The sequence below is a fragment of the Anoplopoma fimbria genome, chromosome 8 (genome assembly GCF_027596085.1).
Source record: "Anoplopoma fimbria isolate UVic2021 breed Golden Eagle Sablefish chromosome 8, Afim_UVic_2022, whole genome shotgun sequence".
Classification (NCBI taxonomy): Eukaryota; Metazoa; Chordata; class Actinopteri; order Perciformes; family Anoplopomatidae; genus Anoplopoma; species Anoplopoma fimbria.
The window spans coordinates 2,968,479-2,987,884 of NC_072456.1; the positions used below are offsets into that span (position 1 = coordinate 2,968,479).

At 40.7% G+C, this 19,406-nt stretch overlaps 1 protein-coding gene across 1 annotated transcript; it reads left to right on the forward strand.

Moving 5' to 3' along the window:
* The first annotated feature begins 513 nt into the window (after positions 1-513).
* exoc3 (exocyst complex component 3) lies at positions 514-17,640 on the forward strand. The gene is made up of 16 exons (XM_054602165.1): positions 514-632; positions 1,982-2,179; positions 3,402-3,621; positions 3,724-3,896; positions 4,830-5,042; positions 5,863-6,041; positions 6,916-7,032; positions 7,928-8,045; positions 8,883-9,008; positions 9,490-9,590; positions 9,870-9,980; positions 12,186-12,327; positions 13,501-13,623; positions 13,782-13,943; positions 14,861-14,982; positions 17,256-17,640. Exons 2-16 carry the CDS (start codon positions 2,036-2,038, stop codon positions 17,449-17,451), a joined length of 2,247 nt encoding a protein of 748 aa, XP_054458140.1. The 5' UTR covers positions 514-632; positions 1,982-2,035; the 3' UTR covers positions 17,452-17,640.
* The last annotated feature ends 1,766 nt before the right edge of the window (positions 17,641-19,406 follow it).

Sequence of the window (19,406 nt, forward strand, 5' to 3'; positions counted from 1 at the left end):
TCAGAAAATTACTTTTGATACTTAAGTACAGTAAATATTAGATACTTTAAGACTTTTACTCAAGTAGTATTCTAATAGGTGACTTTCACTTTGACTGGAGTCATTTCCCAGTAAGGTATCTTTACTTTTACTCAAGTATGGCTTTTGGGTACTTTATACACCACTGCTAAACACGCCCCCTTAACAGCGAGTGGGGCGTGGCAACCTTTGCTGTGAACCAGAGCCCTCTAAAGAGAGAGTCACGTCAACGTCTGATCCCATCAGTAGAAGTACATGGCGGGTTATTTGAATGCATAAAATCAGGAAAACAGATAGACAGAACTGCGATTTTTGGATTAGATACATTTTCTAATGTAATCTTTATGACTTTCAGACAGGACAGAAGTAGACTGAGAGGTGACTATCAGTGGTTGTCAATTCTCTATGAGCCTCCAACGCTGTAAAAAAAAAAGAAAGAAACGTCCGGTGGAGTGAACGGAGATGACGTGACTCTCTCTTTAAAGGGCTCTGGTGCTGGGCAGAGTTCTAATGCGGAAGTGGAACCACAACAACAAAACTCCGTCCGAAATATCAATGTTATATTTGTAGTAATGCGTGTCATCCTCCCAACGTTTAGTCCCTGAGTGCCTGAGGTAATACTGCTTCTTGGGTTTGTATAGCGAGCTTGTTGCACAGACTTTGAGATGACGTTAGCCTTTTCTCGCCCGTTGTTAGCTTAGCTCATGCTACTGACGCTAAATGTATTCAGCTGGAAAATGTAAATTAATTAGCAGGGTAAGCTAATGTTATTATTTGGCATTATATGCCCGAGTCACCATTGTGTCCAGCTGTTGTGTACCAGCTGTCTAAATGAAAATCACGCTAACGTTAGCAGAATAACAGCTAGCTGGCTAGCTGACAGCTAACGGCAACCAATGCTAATCTATATTAAAACTAGGGGGAGTCATTTAGCAATGTTTTACAGTTAAATACATGTTAAGAAACTGTCCCTCTACGGTATCATTTGTGCAATGGCCATGTTGACTGTGGAGAAAAGGACTAATGTGGATAGACTTTAACGAGAGGAGTTGCTCATCATTAGATGGTATGTTCCATCTGAGATATACTGCTTTTTTATAACCCTCTTATTATAACTGCAAACAGTGAAACTGCTGTGTGTTTTGTGACGCCATGGTTCACTTTTGGCTAGTTGGCTCACAACACTGTTATAAACCAGTGAAATCCTCAATCTAATAATTCAATATTGATGTGATTTTATTTTTGATAGGATTGCCACACTAGATGGATTGTCGTGTCACCAATTCAATTCAATTCAGTTTATTTTGTATAGCCCAGAATCACAAATTACAAATGTGCCTCAGAGGGCTTTACAATCTGTACACATGCGACATCCTCTGTCCTTCCCTCACATTCACAGGAAAAACTCCCCTAAAAACCCCTTTAACAGGGAGAAAAAAGGAAGAAACCTCTGGGAGAACGACAGAGGAGGGATCCTTCTCCCAGGATGGACAGAATGCAATAGATGTCATGTGTACAGAATGAACAGCATAACAGAGATACAACACATTCAATGTATATGACATAAATGATTCATATAATAAGACTACTTATAATAACAGCAGCAATTATTACAGTAGAATTATAGCCATGAAAATAGGGATAGTAATGTGACTAATAATAATAATGGAAGTAGCAGTGGGTGTCAGTCGGCTCACAGCAGGAGGCACGACTACGGTCCAGGTACCACAACGATTCATGGAAACCTGCAGAGCGAGAAAGCAAAAAGGCTTCAGGGTGGAAGTAAAGCTAAAATGCTTAATGGTACAGGTAATAGTAATAGTAATGTGACTAGGTGACTAGTAATGTGATAGGAAAACAATGGAATTATTGCTGTATATTTTGTATTTGCTGTGAGAAACATTCAGCCAGATACATTTTTTTTTTACGTACCTATTGACGGTCTGTGTTTTTGCTCTTTCAGTGTTTGCATGAAGCCTTTGGAAGCGACCGGTGCTTTACACAACTGAGCAACATCATGGAGGAGACGAGTCGGGAGGCGGTTGCCACGGCGGTGCAGCGCGTGGCAGGGATGCTGCAGAGGTCCGACCAGCTAGACAAAGTGGAGCAGTATAGGAGAAGAGAGGCTCGCAAGAAGGCCTCTGTGGAAGCCCGGCTGAAGGTGATGTGTTAACAGACAGAGTAGTGTATTTCAGTATCCCCCCCTCTTTTTACATTCAGCAACTGTTTTATCAATGAATTGTCATAGAATAGGGACAAATCTAAAGTTGGCTTTAAATGTCAACAGCCCAAAATCCGTAGATAGTGATTAAAAAAAAAGCAGCAATTCCTCAACAATCCTTGGAAGCTGGAATCAGGCCATGAATTAATGATATTTTTTCCTTTTTAAATGAACATTAATTTAGAAAAAAATCTGATCATCAAAATGGTTGTTGATTCATTTTCGATTGAACAAAAGAAGATTAACTCAGTAAATGCCTCAGCACAAAAACAATTTATTGAGCAGTCAAAAATTTAATTGATACCTTCTAATGAAATCAAGTTTGTAAAGTTACAATTATCATCTGTAGTGTCAAAGGGTTACAGTAATGGATCAGCTTAAATACTAGTGAAGTTTGAGTGTTACAATAACACAGTAAATACAGTTTACTTAAGCTCCCATCCCCCAATATTGCTAATTGCCACAAAGCAAATGAATACTTCTGTAATTTACATTAACTATTATAATTATTATTATTATTATTACAATTAGGGCTGCATCTATCAAGTATTTTTTTCAATAAGCGGATTAATCTAACAACAAATTAATCGTTTAATATACAAAATATGTTTTTAATTTTCGATTAATATAACAATTAATTTACCCAAAACAGATATCAAAAACTTGTCTAAAACAATATTTACATTTTTTTTTGTCATCTTCTCTTAAAATTAACCATATGATACTAGATAATAGGCGCTAATTTGTCAGATGCCTGAATCAGAAAAATACTGGACCTCCAATTACAAAGGATTGCTGTGACACACTGTGATTTAATCCCTGGATGTCATAGCAACCCTTTCCCTGAACCAGAGAATTCACTTCAAAAGGGGATACGAAATGGATTGATTTCATCACGGGAGTGCAGTCTGTAACGTTAGTGAAAGCTTTTTTCTCACTATACAAAACATAGCTACCAGAAACATAACAGAAAGTCTAAAACCATAACAGCAGCAGCGCTGCATAAAATGACTTTGCAGAGCATCCAGTGTTTTTGCTACAGGTGCAGCCACTTGTCACGTTTTGCAAATCAATGTACTTTTGTAATTACACAAATTACATCTTCGAATCGCCCCCAGCCCTTATAACAATGGTATCTGTTTCCGCCCCCTATGTCCTTCAGGCAGCCATCCAGTCCCAACTGGACGGCGTTCGCACCGGACTGACCCAGCTGCACAGTGCTCTGCTGGACGTCAAAGACATCCAGGGCTCACTGGCTGACGTGAGCAAAGACTGGAGGCAGAGCATCAACACCATAGAGAACCTGAAGGATGTCAAGGATGCTGTCGTACAACACAGTCAGCTGGCCTCAGCTGTGGAAAACCTCAAAAACATCTTCTCAGGTAAACTCAGTTCAACCCGACCTAAAAAGATGTCAATGAATGTGTGTCCCACCTCGGACAATATATAAAGTTTGACTCTTTGTGTCTTTGCCATGTGTACAGTGCCACAGATTGTGTCGGGTACCAAGCTGCTGATAGAGCAGGCCGATCTGCTGCAGGCCCACAGGAAGCTGATGGAGCTGGAGTGTTCCCGGGACGACCTCATGTACGAGCAGTACCGTATGGACAGCAAGAACACAAGCGACATGAACCTCATCTCCATTTACTTCGAAGACGTAAGTATCAGCGATTAGAGTTTTAGAGTGTGGACAACTAAACTGTTCTGATGTTGCCAGCTTGATTTCTATATACTGTCAGAAGGTCATTTTCACTGTCTATTTTTGTCGTAAACCGCACAGCTGACATGCAGCCGCGCTGCTCTCGCAGGTAGCAACGCAATACACAACTATTTTAAATTCCCCAATTATCTATTGTTTACATTTTTTGCATATTTCTGATCACTGTGTGATCAAAGCTGCTATCCATCAATTGGAGCACCCTTGAGGATGACCTGATCAAATGCGGCAATAAACAGCAGAAAACTGTGGCTAGTATAAACCTGGCGAGAGTCAGTGTAGTGCCGGATGAAAAGGAACGCGTTCTTGAATTTCATGTCAAAATGAACGAAAACGGACATCCCTAATCCTAACTTGAGTGCAAACACTATCACGTTCAACTTGTCTAATACAAGGCTTATGGTTTACCAGTAAAGTGTGTAGATACACACCTTACAAACAACACTTTCTCTTTCATTTGTCTGAAAGGGGCACATTATCAGCAGCTAAATTGTGGTTTTCTCACCAGTTCCCCATTTTACTAAATTACTGTAGAGTTGTCTTTGTTGCAGAATGACCTTGTGTTGTAAATGGCAACAAACATGGTCATCTTGCTGCAGGAATCATAAAATACAATTCAATTTAGTTTAAACCTGCATGAATCTGCTCATTTGATAATATCCATTTATTTGCAAACAATAAGATTTATAAGGTGTATAGTTGTAAGCACATATGTTCTATGTTTTTGAGCTGATTTAGTCTGGAGCTAAAGATAGTTTGCCTCTCTATAGAATTCATTTGAATTCTATCAAAAACATTTTTTGTTCTTATGTAGCAACATAAATCTAATCTCCAAGGCAGTCGGTTTTCAGTCTCTTTCCGTTTCTCTTCCAGGTTCAGGAGTTGTCCGATGAGCTGGCCAAGCAGCTATGGATGGTGCTGCAGAGGTCCATGGGCACAGTTCGTCGTGACCCTACCATGCTGGTGTCAGTGGTCCGCATCATTGAGCGGGAGGAGAAGATCGATCGACGTATGGTGGACCGCAAGAAGCAGACCGGGTTCATCCCACCTGGGAGACCCAAACGCTGGAAGGACAAGATGTTCGAGGTGATGAAGGATCAGAGCGATACTCTTTATGCACTCAAGTTAGGAAGAATACTACTGACAATAAGAATTAAAGTAGATTACCCCTTTGTTCCCTTTGAGGTGGCCCTGAGGATGTCTAGACAATTGTTTTTATCTTCTTTGACCCATTGTCTTCATACACATCCTTCTCTTCTTCCTTTGATTCTTCTTCCGTATCCAACCCTTCTTCCTATTATATTATTTTATTTTATTTTTCTCCCTCTTTGCTTTCATACTCTTTTTGTCCTTCATTTGAATTTTCATCCGACTTGAAATGTTTCCTGCTATCCCACTCTAACTGGTCTTTCTGCCCAAATGGCTACTATCTGATTGTTCTTGGTTGTGTTTTTGTTCTCTCTCTTCCTCACAAAACACCACAACATTTTACACAACAGCCTGGACTAGTCTCAAATGATCTATGTCCAGATATGGAGACCATATGGAGGTTACTTGTTGAACATACTATCCCCAGTACGTTCCCTGCGGATCACATGTTAGTGTTAACCATTGTGCTCCGCTCCAGACAACTCAGAATTTTCCCAGTTGAGATGTCCTGCTTTTGACCTCCAAGACGCCAAACATCAACAGAACCATGGCTGACTCTAATAAACTGATGTTTTTTTGGCAAGCGTACATACAATTGATCTTTCAACAGTGAAGCCCCAACGTTTTCATTTATTTTATTTGCATTTTTAACATTTTCCATTATAACTTTTTTGCAGAGAAGATGACTTTTAGTTGCATTTACCCCAGTGAGAGTTTTTTGGCTTCTCCTGAAGTCTTTGATCTGTGTCTGTTGCAGGTGTTGGAGGGAACAGTCAGCACCCGCATCGAAGGCACTCAGTCTGTGACAAGAGAGGCCGACAAGATGTGGCTGGTTCGTCTTCTAGAAATAACCAGGAAATATGTTCTGGATGACCTCATCATTGTCAAGAACCTCATGGTGCAGTGCTTCCCCCAGCACTACAATACTTTCAACAGGTAAGAGACACAAAACGACCTCAGCACTGAACGGGTCCTAAACACAAGATTATGAAGCACGTCACATTCAGAATAGAAAGACGTCCTAGAAGCACCTCTGAGGTTCTTTTGTACGTATGAAATTTGAAATGGAAACCACATTGTCATATCGTTTCACCAGAACAATGTAATGAATTGAACATTGACATTTTTCGCTTTTGAAGTATTCAATTGTACATTTATTTCACTATCATTTAAGACATTCAGGCACATTTGGGATAGCCAACCCTTGTTAACTGCTCGGAAACCGACAAGATTAGTGCCTTGCATGAGGGGCTGCTGTTGTTCAGTTGCCTTACAGCGACGACCTGATCCAGAATCAGTTCAAATCCATCTCTTAGTGCCAGCTGCAGTGTGGGCGCAAAACTCTGTGCCCAGTTCACCCATCTGGGAGAGTTAGCAGCCACATGAGTAGTTCAATTAAATTTGTTTTGTAAAGTCAAAATCACCAATTTGCCTCAGAGGGCTCTACATAATGTGTACAACCTACCACATCCTCTGAACAATAGATGTCATGTGTACAGAATGAACAATATAATAGAAAATTCCACAGTCAATGCATTTGACAAAACTGATATTGAGAGAAGTAAGCAGAATAAGAAAAGTAAAATGCCGTAAGTTGGCAACAACTGCTGTTCACTCACTTAAGGTGGACTGACCTTTTAAGGTGGAGATTCTCCCTAAGGTGACAAGCATCCCCTCTGAGGTTTGCTCAGCTTTTACATTTTTTTGGAATAATTATTTTAAATGTTTAGCTGATAGCATTAATCGGTCAAAATTCTAATTGTTGGTTAATTATTAACATCCCTCATACGTGTGTGTGTGTGTGTTGCAGGTTTTTCGGTCTCTACCACAATGCTGTGTCCATTCGTGTCACAGAACTGGCCTCTGAGGACTTGGAGGCTAATGAGATTGTATCCATGCTAACCTGGGTCCTCAACACATATAAGAGGTAACACACCTTTAACATTATATACTTTCTTTCTGTTATTTTGTAGTTTCACAGTTAGTGGAAGTGCGTATATTCTATTTATTTATTTTTCTGTTACTGTTGCTTTGGACTTTTTTATTGCTTTTACACAGAGGGCTAATATAAGATTAAAGAAAAAGTCAACCTTGGCAAAGGTTGCACAAACCAGATCCACTAATCCGTTCTTACCTTTCACAATAAAAGCTCTACACGTATAGTATTCGCAGGAACGCAGCAGTACATTGCTTTGCTCCCTATCTGATCCTCTTGTCTGTTTCTCCAAACTCCATCCACTGTAGTAATACACTGACTATGGAGAAGTACCAAAAATCTGAACCAACTCATTCAGCTATCGTTGACTCAGCTATAGGGCTAGTGGTCACATTGCTCATAACCTTATTGATTAGCTTACTGTGGTAACCTACCTACGTCTGTGCTTTTCGCAAATGGCTCGAGTGGACTTTTCCATTTCAAAAACCAGCAAAAAAAGTGAAGTTAATTATTCATGCATTGTGCTGCTGTTTTTGGTGGACACTCTTTCTCAGCCTATAAACTGCTGCAGTCAAGTCAAGCTTCGGTTGTATTAGTTGCACATAGCACAGCAATTGAACCAAACTTCCTCAGTTGATTTAGTGTTGTGACAGTGGTTCACTCTTGGCTGATTCCTGTTCTTATTTAATCTAAACCAATCTAATGGTAGTACAAATGGGTATTTCTACACCTGGTTAAACTGCCAAAGACATTGTATTTGCCCACATCACCACCAGTCCATCTGGCTTTACCACAGGAAGTGTGTTATCATAGCCTCACAGAACTCATGAGGCTACTGCAGATGGAACTGATCTTCAGTAAATCTGTGGTCACGTTTGTGTTTCAGTGAGGAGATGATGGGCCACCCAGAGCTCTTATCAGAGTGTGACATCAACCAGCTGGAGCCTCTGCTGCCTCAAGATGTGGTGGACGACCTGCTCAGCAAATACGTCCAGACTTTCACAGTATGCAACACACACATTGATGCTCCCATGGAATCAAAATGGATGTTAACAGGTTTTTTTTTTATCACCTGTGTATTGCGCTGGTCATGACCTATACCACAGTATCTGGCCCACAAATCGAATCCGTCTTGGCGATGATCCTGCGTCCCTCCCGCACCAGCATCACTGCCGGCTTCAGATCTCGGCCTCGTACCTGTGTCCAGATCCGTTGGTAAAATCTGCTGGTTGAGGCGGTGGCAGTGACGGCGGCTTAATGCAAACTCAGCGCTATTAGCTACTTTAAACGCAGACCAATATCCACAACAAGTCCTACCCGAGCTTACTGTTTTTACAGGAAACCCTTAAACACGTGTTATCAAATAGAACTCTGTTAGCAGTTTCATGCGAAATTGAAAAGGAACACTAAAAATGCTTTATTTATACTCGCGCCATAGCCCAGCCTCTGCAAATTTGACCCCTTGCAGAGCCTTTGCGTCCCACATGAAGGCCATGATTTATTTTATTTTCTGGCCCCACTACAGCGAGGATAAACTTAGTAGTCTTTATACACATTATGCCTGCCTCTATTTCATTTGTACCTGCTGTTGGAATCCACTCATAATCCAATTGTGAGTGCTGCACTGAAAATAGGCCTGCTCTTTGGACATCCAATCACAGTAACTTCATTACAAGAACAGTACTGTTCCTCCTCTCCCACCCCTGCAGAGGGCTGCTTAAGTGTCAAATATACGTTCATTTACAGAAATGCCAACGTGTTACAACTAATAAAAGTTAACCAGGTTACATTGGCACAACAACAATGCTCCGGACTCTCTGTTTGACTCATCACATCTTCAGTCTAACATAACAGGCTGGCTGCGGAAGGCCCTGGAAACAGACAAGAAGGACTGGCAGAAAGAAACGGAGCCCGAGGCCGACCAAGACGGATACTACCAGACCACACTGCCCGCCATCGTCTTTCAGGTATCACACACACACACACACACACACACACACACACACACACACACACACACACACACACACACACACACACACACACACACACACAGCCCCTTCAGACCTCATATGAAATATTCCTGACCCTGAATAGGAATGAGAAGATATTGAGAATGAGTCAACAGTCTTTTTGTGCCGGTTCAGGCCAACTAATATTTCCCTCATGAGTTGGTGGAGCCCAAAACAGAGCTAAATGAAGAGTTAATATTGGACCTGCATGAATCGGGTGGACACAGACACGGCTCCAAATGAATGCTGATGCCACTCATTGTCTGCTGGATGTATAGGAGGCAGATGTTTGCTAGCAGTATCAACAGAATATGTCAGTTTTTTGTTTATAGCTTGTTTCCGCTGCCCCCAAGTGCCCCAAAAAAACCTCTTAATGCATGAAGACAAGGAAATCGGATCCATTTTTTTAACGCATCTTCACGTAACTCTTCTTCAGATGTTTGAGCAGAACCTGCAGGTTGCCGCACAGATTGACGGGGATTTCAAAGAGCAGGTTCTGAAGCTCTGCCTGAAACAGATGAACACTTTCCTAATAAGGTAACTTGATTTCATTCTGATGTGCTTAAGGTCTCTTAATGCTATCCTTTAGGTTGATGGGATTCATTTCACCACACACGCACCTCAAGCATGATGAAGAATGATGTCAGACTATTTCTGAATTTAAAGTCAAATGAAAATCATTTTTCAACTTTCCATGGTTGTGTGCTCTTCTGTTCTGTTTCCTGTTAAAAAAAAATACCCTTTAAATATTTGTTCGTTTTAAACAGCGATCAACAATAACTAACAGATGTGTTTGTGTGTGTGTTGTGTGTGTAGGTACAGAGAGGAGGCGGTGACCTACAAAGAGGAGCACCTGAGAGACCGTCAGCTGCCTCAGTGTTACGTACAGTACATGATAGCCATCATCAACAACTGCCAGACATTCAAGTAAGATTCTATTTCTACATGATTTACGAGTGTTAGTCTGAAACCAGAACTGTGGCTGACCGCAGGAACATTTAGCAAAACGAGGATTGCATTAGACTGTTTAGGAAAGTCAGACAGCGTAGCTGGTGAGCTAGCCAGCAGAATTATTCTTTGGAAGTTAAGCCTGTCAACCACAGCCTAAGAGGGCAACATGCACTCTGACCATAATGCCACAGGCTGGATTTCGTGCTTACCTCCCTTTTAGACCTGCAAAATCCAGAACTGAAACACAGATATACAGAGCAATTAACCAGCAGCAAACGCAGGTTTACAGCGAGGACATGAAAGAGGACGAGTGTAGGCTACCGCTTGGTATTTAGAGCTGGGTGTGGAGCACGAAAAGACATATCCACTTTGTTTACAGCCACTGACACTCTTGAAGGAAGGAAACAGAACACCTACTAAGAGGTAGGTGTAAAATAAAAGTTGTAACCAGGGGGCAACATCCCGTTCTGAAAAGTGAAGCCAATGCAGAAGTGCCTTTTAAACAGTATTCTCTCTAATGTCCATCAGGGGGCGACGCCTCTGGTTTTATAGAAGTCTATGAGAAAATCACTCTACTTCTCTCTTGATTTATTCCCTCAGTAAACATTATAAACATGAGTTTATGGTAACCATCTCTAGCATGATGTTCATTTAGTAGATGATGGTCCATTTAGAGTCAAATAGACCATAAAGCAGAGTATGCTTTAGGGCGGGGCTACCTTCCGATGACAGGTCACTGCCAGAGCCGTTAACAGCGTCTCTACGTCACTCCTCCACAGTCCAAATACGTCACTTCCGCTCCTCACTTGTTGCAAAAACCAAGATTCCAAAATCAAAGATGGCGTTGGCCAAAATGCTGAACTCGAGGCTTCATAACATCAGTCCACAAACCAATGGGTGACGTCACGTTGACTACGTCTACTTCTTATACACCGTCCAGCTGGTGCAACCCTTAAAATGCTAGTAGTGTGTAAAGTCTGACCTAAGTTAGTCATTCCATTCAAACTAGGCTACGTTCCAACATCCGCCTAGTTGGTGCTGGAGGCTAAGCTAGCGGAGATAAAGGCAAGCATTGAGCGTGTCTTGATCTAACGAGCTGGATTGGTATTAGCTACATGCCGAAATATGACTTAATTTATTTATTTTATTTAAATAGCATTACATGCCAGTTGGAACATAAAGCCACAGATGGATGGTTAGTGGCAGAGCTGCCGTTGGAACAACAGTGACATATAGTTTTCATATTGCACACAGCAGCAGCTTATGCCAGTAAAGAATCAACATTACTAAGAGAGTGCTATGACAGTAAAGATGAGTGACATACCTCTAAGAACCAACATATGACACTAAAACAAGAGCACACTATGTGATGCCGGTGGACAGGGATATCTGTCTGTCACTTTTGAGTTATAAGTTCTTTATTTGTCGCACACAGCATTTAAAAATATTATAATTAGCGGTGGCATTTGTTAATCACAATCAGTATATGCAGATAAGAAGTGTATCACTGGGAAATATACCACTATGAAATACTTTTGAAAAAGGACATTTTTAACTAAAAATATCTATAATTAAATGAAAATGATATATTAAGATAAGATAAGATAATAATCCTTTATTAGTCCCGCAGCGGGGAAATTTGCAGACTTACAACAGCGTAGAGTAAAGTGCACACAAGAGACATAGTAGAAGAAGACAAGCTAAAAATAAAAAAAAAAATGAAAAATAAAAATAAAATAAAACAAGTATTATAAATAAGCAATAAAAAAAAAAACAGTAGAAAAAACAACAATAACTGAAATATTATATTTACAGACAGAAAAAAACAACAACTATTTTAACTATTTTTAACTTTTTTAACTATTATTGCACAGTGTAATGTGTAATGTATTGCACAGGTTTTTATTGTCATGTTATTATTGTCATGTGGTCATGTGGTCTGCTGGGAGCATCATAATAACTGTATCATAATAACTGTTATTATGAACATTAATGGTATACATATCTTGATAACAAATTGAGTTTTGATAATGTCTTCATTTGTTTTACAAAATAGTTGTTTGATTTATATATTTAACAAAATGTATACATAAGATTTATTTTTACCTCCTAATGTCTCTTTTTTATTTGATATCGATATTAGGGTTCCATATTGTAATGCATGACAGTTGTGTTCCTCAGAGAGTCCATCAACAGTCTGAAGAGGAAGTACTCTCAGTCATCAGAGCCCACTGACAGCGATGCTGCCATAGAGAGGACGCTCAATGAGGTGGCCAAGGAGGGATGTCAGTTCCTGTTGGATGAAGTTTTCCTAGACCTCGAAGTAAGAAGGACACATTGTCCGCGTTAACAGCAGAGAGTTAATGATTTAAGGTTTTTGCAAACATTTTCTACGGAGTAATACTTTTCCTTAAAACCCAAAAAAACTCCCCACTGCTCTGTTGGTAATCTGTTTTTCAAAGATCCAGTGGAAAACTCTTACAGTGTTCTAGTCTGTCCACTTTTCTTTAGTTTTTCTTTATTTCTTATGCAGATTTTCATCTAATGACATTAGTGTGTTTATTACTTGGATATAAAGTTATGAAAGGGACAGTTAAACTATTCATCGCTGCAAATTCTTCTGCCTTCCCCTCATCGTGGGCTTGCTTGGGGCGAGGCTTTTGCCGTTTTTTGCCACTACAGTGTGGGCGGTGCATGCAGATAAACAGCCCCCTTTGCAGAGGTTTCTTTTTTACCCGTAGAGAAGGGAGGAGAGCGGCATTTGTCTGCATGTGCTGCCCGTATTGTGGTCACTGTGGGTAAACCAGCCTTAGGTAGCCAGCCGGAAAGCAGACGGATTAAATTAATCTTAGCCTATCGTAGTTTTCAAATGTTTTTCTATAAAAAAAGACCAGAAACGCACACTGAAAGTGGACTACTTGAATACTATAAGTGAATGACTTAAAGAGCCTCAGTCTAGGAATGCTCCTGTCCCATACTTTTTCATCCATATGAATGGTTGATCACTGTAACAATGATCACTATAAACCTTATACCCTGTAGTGTGTCTGCATATAAGTACTAGGTAACTGATGAATATACCGGTGAGGCGACTGTGGCTCAGTTGCAGAGCGGTTCGACCTTTAATCAGAGGATCGGTGATTCGATCCCTGGCTCTACTAGTCCATGTCGATGTGTCCTTCGGGACATGCCATATATTAACCCCAAACTGCTCCGATGTCTGTCTGGATATTGGGATTAGATAGTCCTGATGAGCAGGTGGCACCTTGCATGGTAGCCCCTTTCATCAAAGTATGAATGGTGGTAAATGCATGAAGCGCTACACAAGTGCAAGTCCATTTAACGATTACCATAAATTAACTAAAAAAGGATCAAGTGCCTTTAGCTTTTCTTTGAAATTGGCAGAAAAAAGGAGAAAAACGAATTTATGGAAATTGATGAGCAATAAAATGCTCCAGTGCATTGATTGCTTTGCTTTTGACATTGCTTTGACCAGCATCACCTCAACGAGCTGCTGACCAGAAAGTGGGTGACAGGCTCTCATGCCGTGGACACCATCTGTGTGACAGTGGAGGACTACTTCAACGACTTCAACAAGATCAAGAAACCCTTCAATCAGGTAAGACGGGAGCAGAACACTTGCTCTTAGCAAGGTGTCTCAAAAAAAACAATCCCAATGAATTCTCATGAAACGGAGACGTGTGTCACAATCTCACCGTCCCACGGCGGACTCTGAGCCAGGTACCCTGATTGACATGTGGGCCATGCTGTGTGCAGGAGATGACGAGCGAGGCCCTGCGCAGGGTGGTGGTGGAGTACATCAAAGCAGTGATGCAGAAGAGGATCACCTTCAAGAACGCCGATGAGAGGAGGGAGGGAGCTGAGAGGATGATCAAAGAGGCCGATCAGTTTAAGTTCCTCTTCAGGAAGCTGGCCGCTGTGAGTTCACATGTCACTGTTTCTCTTCCCTTCAACACTATTCACTTCCAGCACCAGCATTACAGTTGTAACCAACAAAAGTGGTTCTGATACCAGTATCAGAAATGTCTCTGATACAGCCTAAAATGCCAGATAGGATCACCTTATCATATCAGTTATCAGCTCATTTACGCCACACAGGAACAGCAACCCGTGTCCTCACCACCCGATCCGTACATCCTGCCCCACCGCTACTGCACATGTGCAAACTAGTTCTACACGCCTTTGATTAAACATCCTATTTTTTTTTCCACAATAATGTTACATTGTGAACAACACATCTGCGTTGAAATGGACTGTAGGATAAGTAGTTAAGGTTAGCCGTTAGCAGGCGGTGGGCAGCACAGTACTGCTTGGCTAAATAAGCAAACTAACAGCTAACATTAACACAGGTTGCATTGAGTGACATTATGCTGCGTTCGTATTGGGCCAAGGTAATTTATAATGTTATCGTGATGTTTAAATGTAAACTTGTAAAATTAAATTTTGGGCCATAAATTTTGCTTAATCCAGTTGTTTGAAGGAGCATAATAAAATAGATATTAGAGATGGGAATTTTGAGCTTTTTCACTTCCTAACGCTAGCTCTAAGCAGCTCATAATTAAAACTACAAATGCGAAGATTTTTGTTTTATAAAAATATCATTTATTTCTGAATCGTTGGAATTGTTTGTTTGGAAAATTGGGAAAGAAAAAATGGTACGGCAACATCTTTATAATTAATAATTAAGTACTGTGTTGAGTAAACAAATCCGTCAACCAATAGCATAGCTGTGAAAACACAGCAGTACTCTGGTAGCTGAAAACAGCCTCCCGGCCAGAGTAGACCTGGTGAAACAGTTGCCGTGGTAATGACAGGTTGATTTTGTTTGGATGTAGGGTGAAGACACAGACCGGCTTTGTGGTGCCATCGCTGCCATCGCTGAGGTGTTCAAACTGACTGACCCCACGCTGCTGTTCCTTGAGGTCACCACTCTGGTGTCCAAGTATCCTGACATCAGGTACACACACACACACACACATCTGGCTGATATTCAACATATTAAGGGATGTAACCAAATCTGAATATGTTATTCAGGGGAAAAGCTCAAGTTATGTGATGGAAACCAATATTTCTTCACCCTGAAGTTGCTCTTTATTATTGGGGAGAAAGTAAAGCCATGATTTTTCATGACGTGTCTGAGCATCAGTAATGTTTTTTCAAATGGATTCCTATCATTGTGTCAACAAGATAAAAAATGTGCAGTCTGTTTGCAAGACAGCACTTTGATTTCACTAACTAGTACTTGTATTTACTACACATTATCAAAAAATGATTGCTATTCTAGTCGCTCCCTCAGAGTCAGCGCACAGAAGGGACTGCCCATTGACCCGGAACCCCAGTAGTGTGAAGAACGTCCCATTAGTCCGAAAGCCCATTGTTCCGAAGGCCCATTGCTCAATAAATACCAAAGCACATGGCTAATCATTATGCAAACCCACAACCGATACAGAGAGAGAGAGAGAGGATGAGGTTGTGTTTATTTCATAATTAATTCTACACCAATACTAAATAAATTTGAGGCTTTGAAGGCACAAAATTGATTTGCCAATGAATACTAGGTTAGAGGACACAACATTTGCCTGATTTATTGTGACTTCCTGTGTGAACCACGGCCCCCTACAGTCTTCTACCGGAATGCAGGTATAGAGACGGATGATTTTGTTGGTGAAACGGATACGTACATCCCTGTACACCTTTAGTGCATACACGTTACACTTGACCTTGAATCCTGTTATAATAAAAGTCAATTTGTGAAGGATTTGAAAATATTCCACTACCAGTGGTTGTATCAGTGAAAACGGTGTAAAAGACAGCAGTGTTTGATGCGGCTGTGATCAAGGAGTGGACTCTGACTCGGCAACTCTGACTGTGTTTTTGTTAGCTTAGAATGAGCTCCTCATATCACACAGAGAGCTGGTTCTCTTCATGGAGTCCACCATGTTACTACAGTAGCCCCAAACACTGGCTCTAGAATGATATTTCATTTAACAATCAACACTTGAAATGATGAAGGCACTTGCAAGGTAGTACAAAATGTAAACCATACTTTGGTGTTTCATTTGTGCCTCTTTACTTAAGATTTCATTAAACTTCTTTCTTTTTACAAAATATACCAAAACACTGGCAACAAAGAAGATCTTGGGGAGATAATAATGAGAATAAATATGAAACAAAAATTTAAATTAAACCACTCTTAACTAAAAATAAATCTGGTTTGGACTTTCACAGTACCAGAAGCCCCCTTCTAGTTCTCTGACGTTGTGTAAAACCATGGTACAGCAAGCCGCCATCTGATTTCTGTTGCTCCTAAAGTAGAGTTATTACGCTAAGGACAGCGTTTCCATAGTGTTGCACCCGGTGGCTCACTTTGCACAGTCTTGGAAAAAGAGGAGTGACAGGAGGGGTATTTAGTTGGTTGCAATCTGCAAACCACAACTCTAGATGCCACCAAATCCCCCACACTGCTCTTTTAAAGTGGCCCTATTATGCTTTTCCACTTTTTCCCTCTTCTTTAGTGTGTTATATGGATAACTGCTCGATTGAATTCTCTCCTTCACTTTCGTAATTTTATGAGGTCCCAATGTAACGGAAGTGACGTAAAACTCTCCGGCTAGTTTGGCACTCAAACATAAAAGAAAAAGATAGAGCTAAAGTTCACATCTACCATGGTGTAGTGGTTAAGACAGCAGTCTATGACCCGGGTTTGAACCCCGTTGTGAGCTGTTTAGATCATTTGTCAATCAAGGAGGAAGAGTTTTTTGAAATGTGAAACGTTGACCAATAACACCAGAGCGGTTTAGCTGACCAATCAGAGCAGACTTTGCTTTCTGGAGGGAGGAGCAAGCGCTACAACTGAGCATTTCAGAGAGAGGGTGAGAAGAGGAGCTGCAGGACAGCCAGGATGAGAAAAACAAGGCGGATTATGAGCATTAACGCATGTAAACATGTTGTAACTGTAACTTGAGATAAAAATATGCACCCGGAAAATAGCATAATAGGGCCTGTTTAATGTTGTTGCTTTGGAGTCATTCCTTTGTCCCAGTAAGCCATGACTGTAGTCCAGCCTGCACGGTATCAGGGCCATAAACTGGCACACCAAAATGGAATGCAGCCCTTAGGAATACTACTAATAAACCCAATCGTATAGGTGTTTTGGATAAGTTTCTACATAAATGTTATACTCACAGAGCAGGTCCATGCTAACATGCTAACACTGAGGTCTCTCCACAGGGAGGAACACATCCAGGCATTACTGGCTGTGCGTGGGGACGCCAGCAGGGAGATGCGCCAGATGATCATCGGGACGCTCAGCGAGAACAAAGTGTCCTACTCTGGTCTCACACAGCCCATCTTCAAGGACATCACGGTGCCCACCATGACCATGACCACCATGACCTCCATGGCAACTGCAAAGCTGCTCAAATAAAGGCAAAAACCACAACACTATTTCCACCTTCAGACACAATAGCATAAGCAAACATCTTTTTTTTTCTGACACTATTTTTAACTGTTGAACGCAGTTTTCTGTGTTTTCTGTCCTCACCCTTTATTTGCTGTTTTTATTGTCACCCTAATCACGTCTGCTTCAACAACATAATAAAATTATAGTTGTAAATATTGTGTGGTGGACTGTTATTTAGTGGGTGAAGCATCATGATGCTTTTCTACTCCTCTTCCTTCTTTCAGTTATTTTTCTCCTCTTCCTGCTGCTTTTCCAACCATTCTATACTTTGACTTGTGTGCAGATGTCACTGAAGCTGCTAGAAGGAACATTTTCTGTTGATTCTGAAAGCCCCTGTGGACAAAAGTGGTAGTGTTTCCGGGCACAAGAGTCCCTTTAGAAAACCTCTTATTTTACTGCAGCAGGGTCTCCTCCGCACAGTCCTGGCTCTGGTTCTCCCGTGCCTCCCTTCCCTCTGAGATCTGAGTCTGTCTGTTGTGGGCTGGGCTGCTGGAGGTCATGCTGGAGTTTGAGCTGAGGGAGTTTCTGGTGAACCTGCAGGATACTGTCCGTGGACGTTATGTAGCATCCGGCCAGATGACACTTTGACAATCATTAAGAATAACTATATAGACAATATTCTTTCTGATGGCTTAGTCTCCTTATGTAGGTCAAATTGAGGCATCAGTATTAAACTAACCGTTTCATTACTAGTTAAAAGTTCTTGACATTGAACTGAAAAGTTAGCTAAAATAACTGTAGATGAGATGAAGGTTCAAGAGTATCACCAGATCCTCCCACAGTCTGTATCTCCTGTTCAGATAGATCATATACAGATTACATATAATATCGTATGATTGTTTTGTATTCATTTTAAAACCAATTTGCAAAACCACAAATTCCTGTAACCTCTCTCACAGCACAGAGGAAAACCTCTCTATCAAAGTATATACATAAATAATAATATCATACATAATGCATCAAGTTTGTCAGGGCAGCGGAACAATGCACAAATATTATTCCGTAAATTTGAGTCATCTTTGCATCTTCCTTAAATGGACATTACTTATTGTCATCAAAACAATTTGCCATGGTCGTTTTGTTATGAGACAAAATGGGCAAGCTACACATGTGACATACAGCATAGACGTTAATGAGAAAATGCTGCAGATAAAGAATGAGTTTTAAGAATGAAATGTGCTGCATCTCTGACTATAGATAATGTGAAGCACAGTCTGACATACAGTACATTATTTCCTTTACTCACCAGTACAGTAATGGTTTATCAACATGTGTCACTATTCAAGTCAAGAAGTACTACCCTGAGCCTTCCTCGTAGCACTTATTGCACTCGTATTAGTTGTTGCACTTACTGTATTTGTATCAGTTCGCTGCACTTATTGAATTTGTATTTGTTTACTGCACTTATCCTATTCGTAGTAGTTTGTAGCACTTACTATATTCGGATTAGTCTGTTGCAATTATTGTTTTCGTAGTAATTTGCCTCTGCACTATACTTTTGCTCTGGTTTATGCTTTAAGATGCTTGTTTAAGAAAGGAGATGCACTTATGACTTCTGGTGACTAGTAGTTCTCTTGAATACCTATGTTGAATACACTTCCTGTAAGTCGCTTTGGATAAAAGCGTCTGCTAAATGACTGTAATGTAATGTAATCTGTAATGTATTGCTGTCCAAGGTGCTGATCCTGGGACAGCCAGGGATGAAGGAGCCATCAACTGGAACTGTCCGTGGTACTCATGTTGTCATACTGTCTAATGGCCCAAATTAGTCAAATTCAACCATTGAGTGTCACTCAGCCTTGATGTTACATTCAAATTTAGTGATAATGTCTTGGTAATATTTGGTTTTAAAAAATTAAAAAAATCTAAATGAGTGGCAATAAATTCAAGACTACAACAATAAAGCAGTGACGTCACGG

What these genes read in the sequence shown, in the direction of transcription:
- exoc3 (XM_054602165.1), top strand. Translation starts at nt 2,036, where the DNA reads ATGGAGGAGACGAGTCGGGAGGCGGTTGCCACGGCGGTGCAGCGCGTG. An exon ending in CTGTGGAAGCCCGGCTGAAG is followed by an intron (nt 2,180 to 3,401) that starts GTGATGTGTTAA and finishes TATGTCCTTCAG; the next exon opens with GCAGCCATCCAGTCCCAACT. An exon ending in AATACGTCCAGACTTTCACA is followed by an intron (nt 8,046 to 8,882) that starts GTATGCAACACA and finishes TCACATCTTCAG; the next exon opens with TCTAACATAACAGGCTGGCT.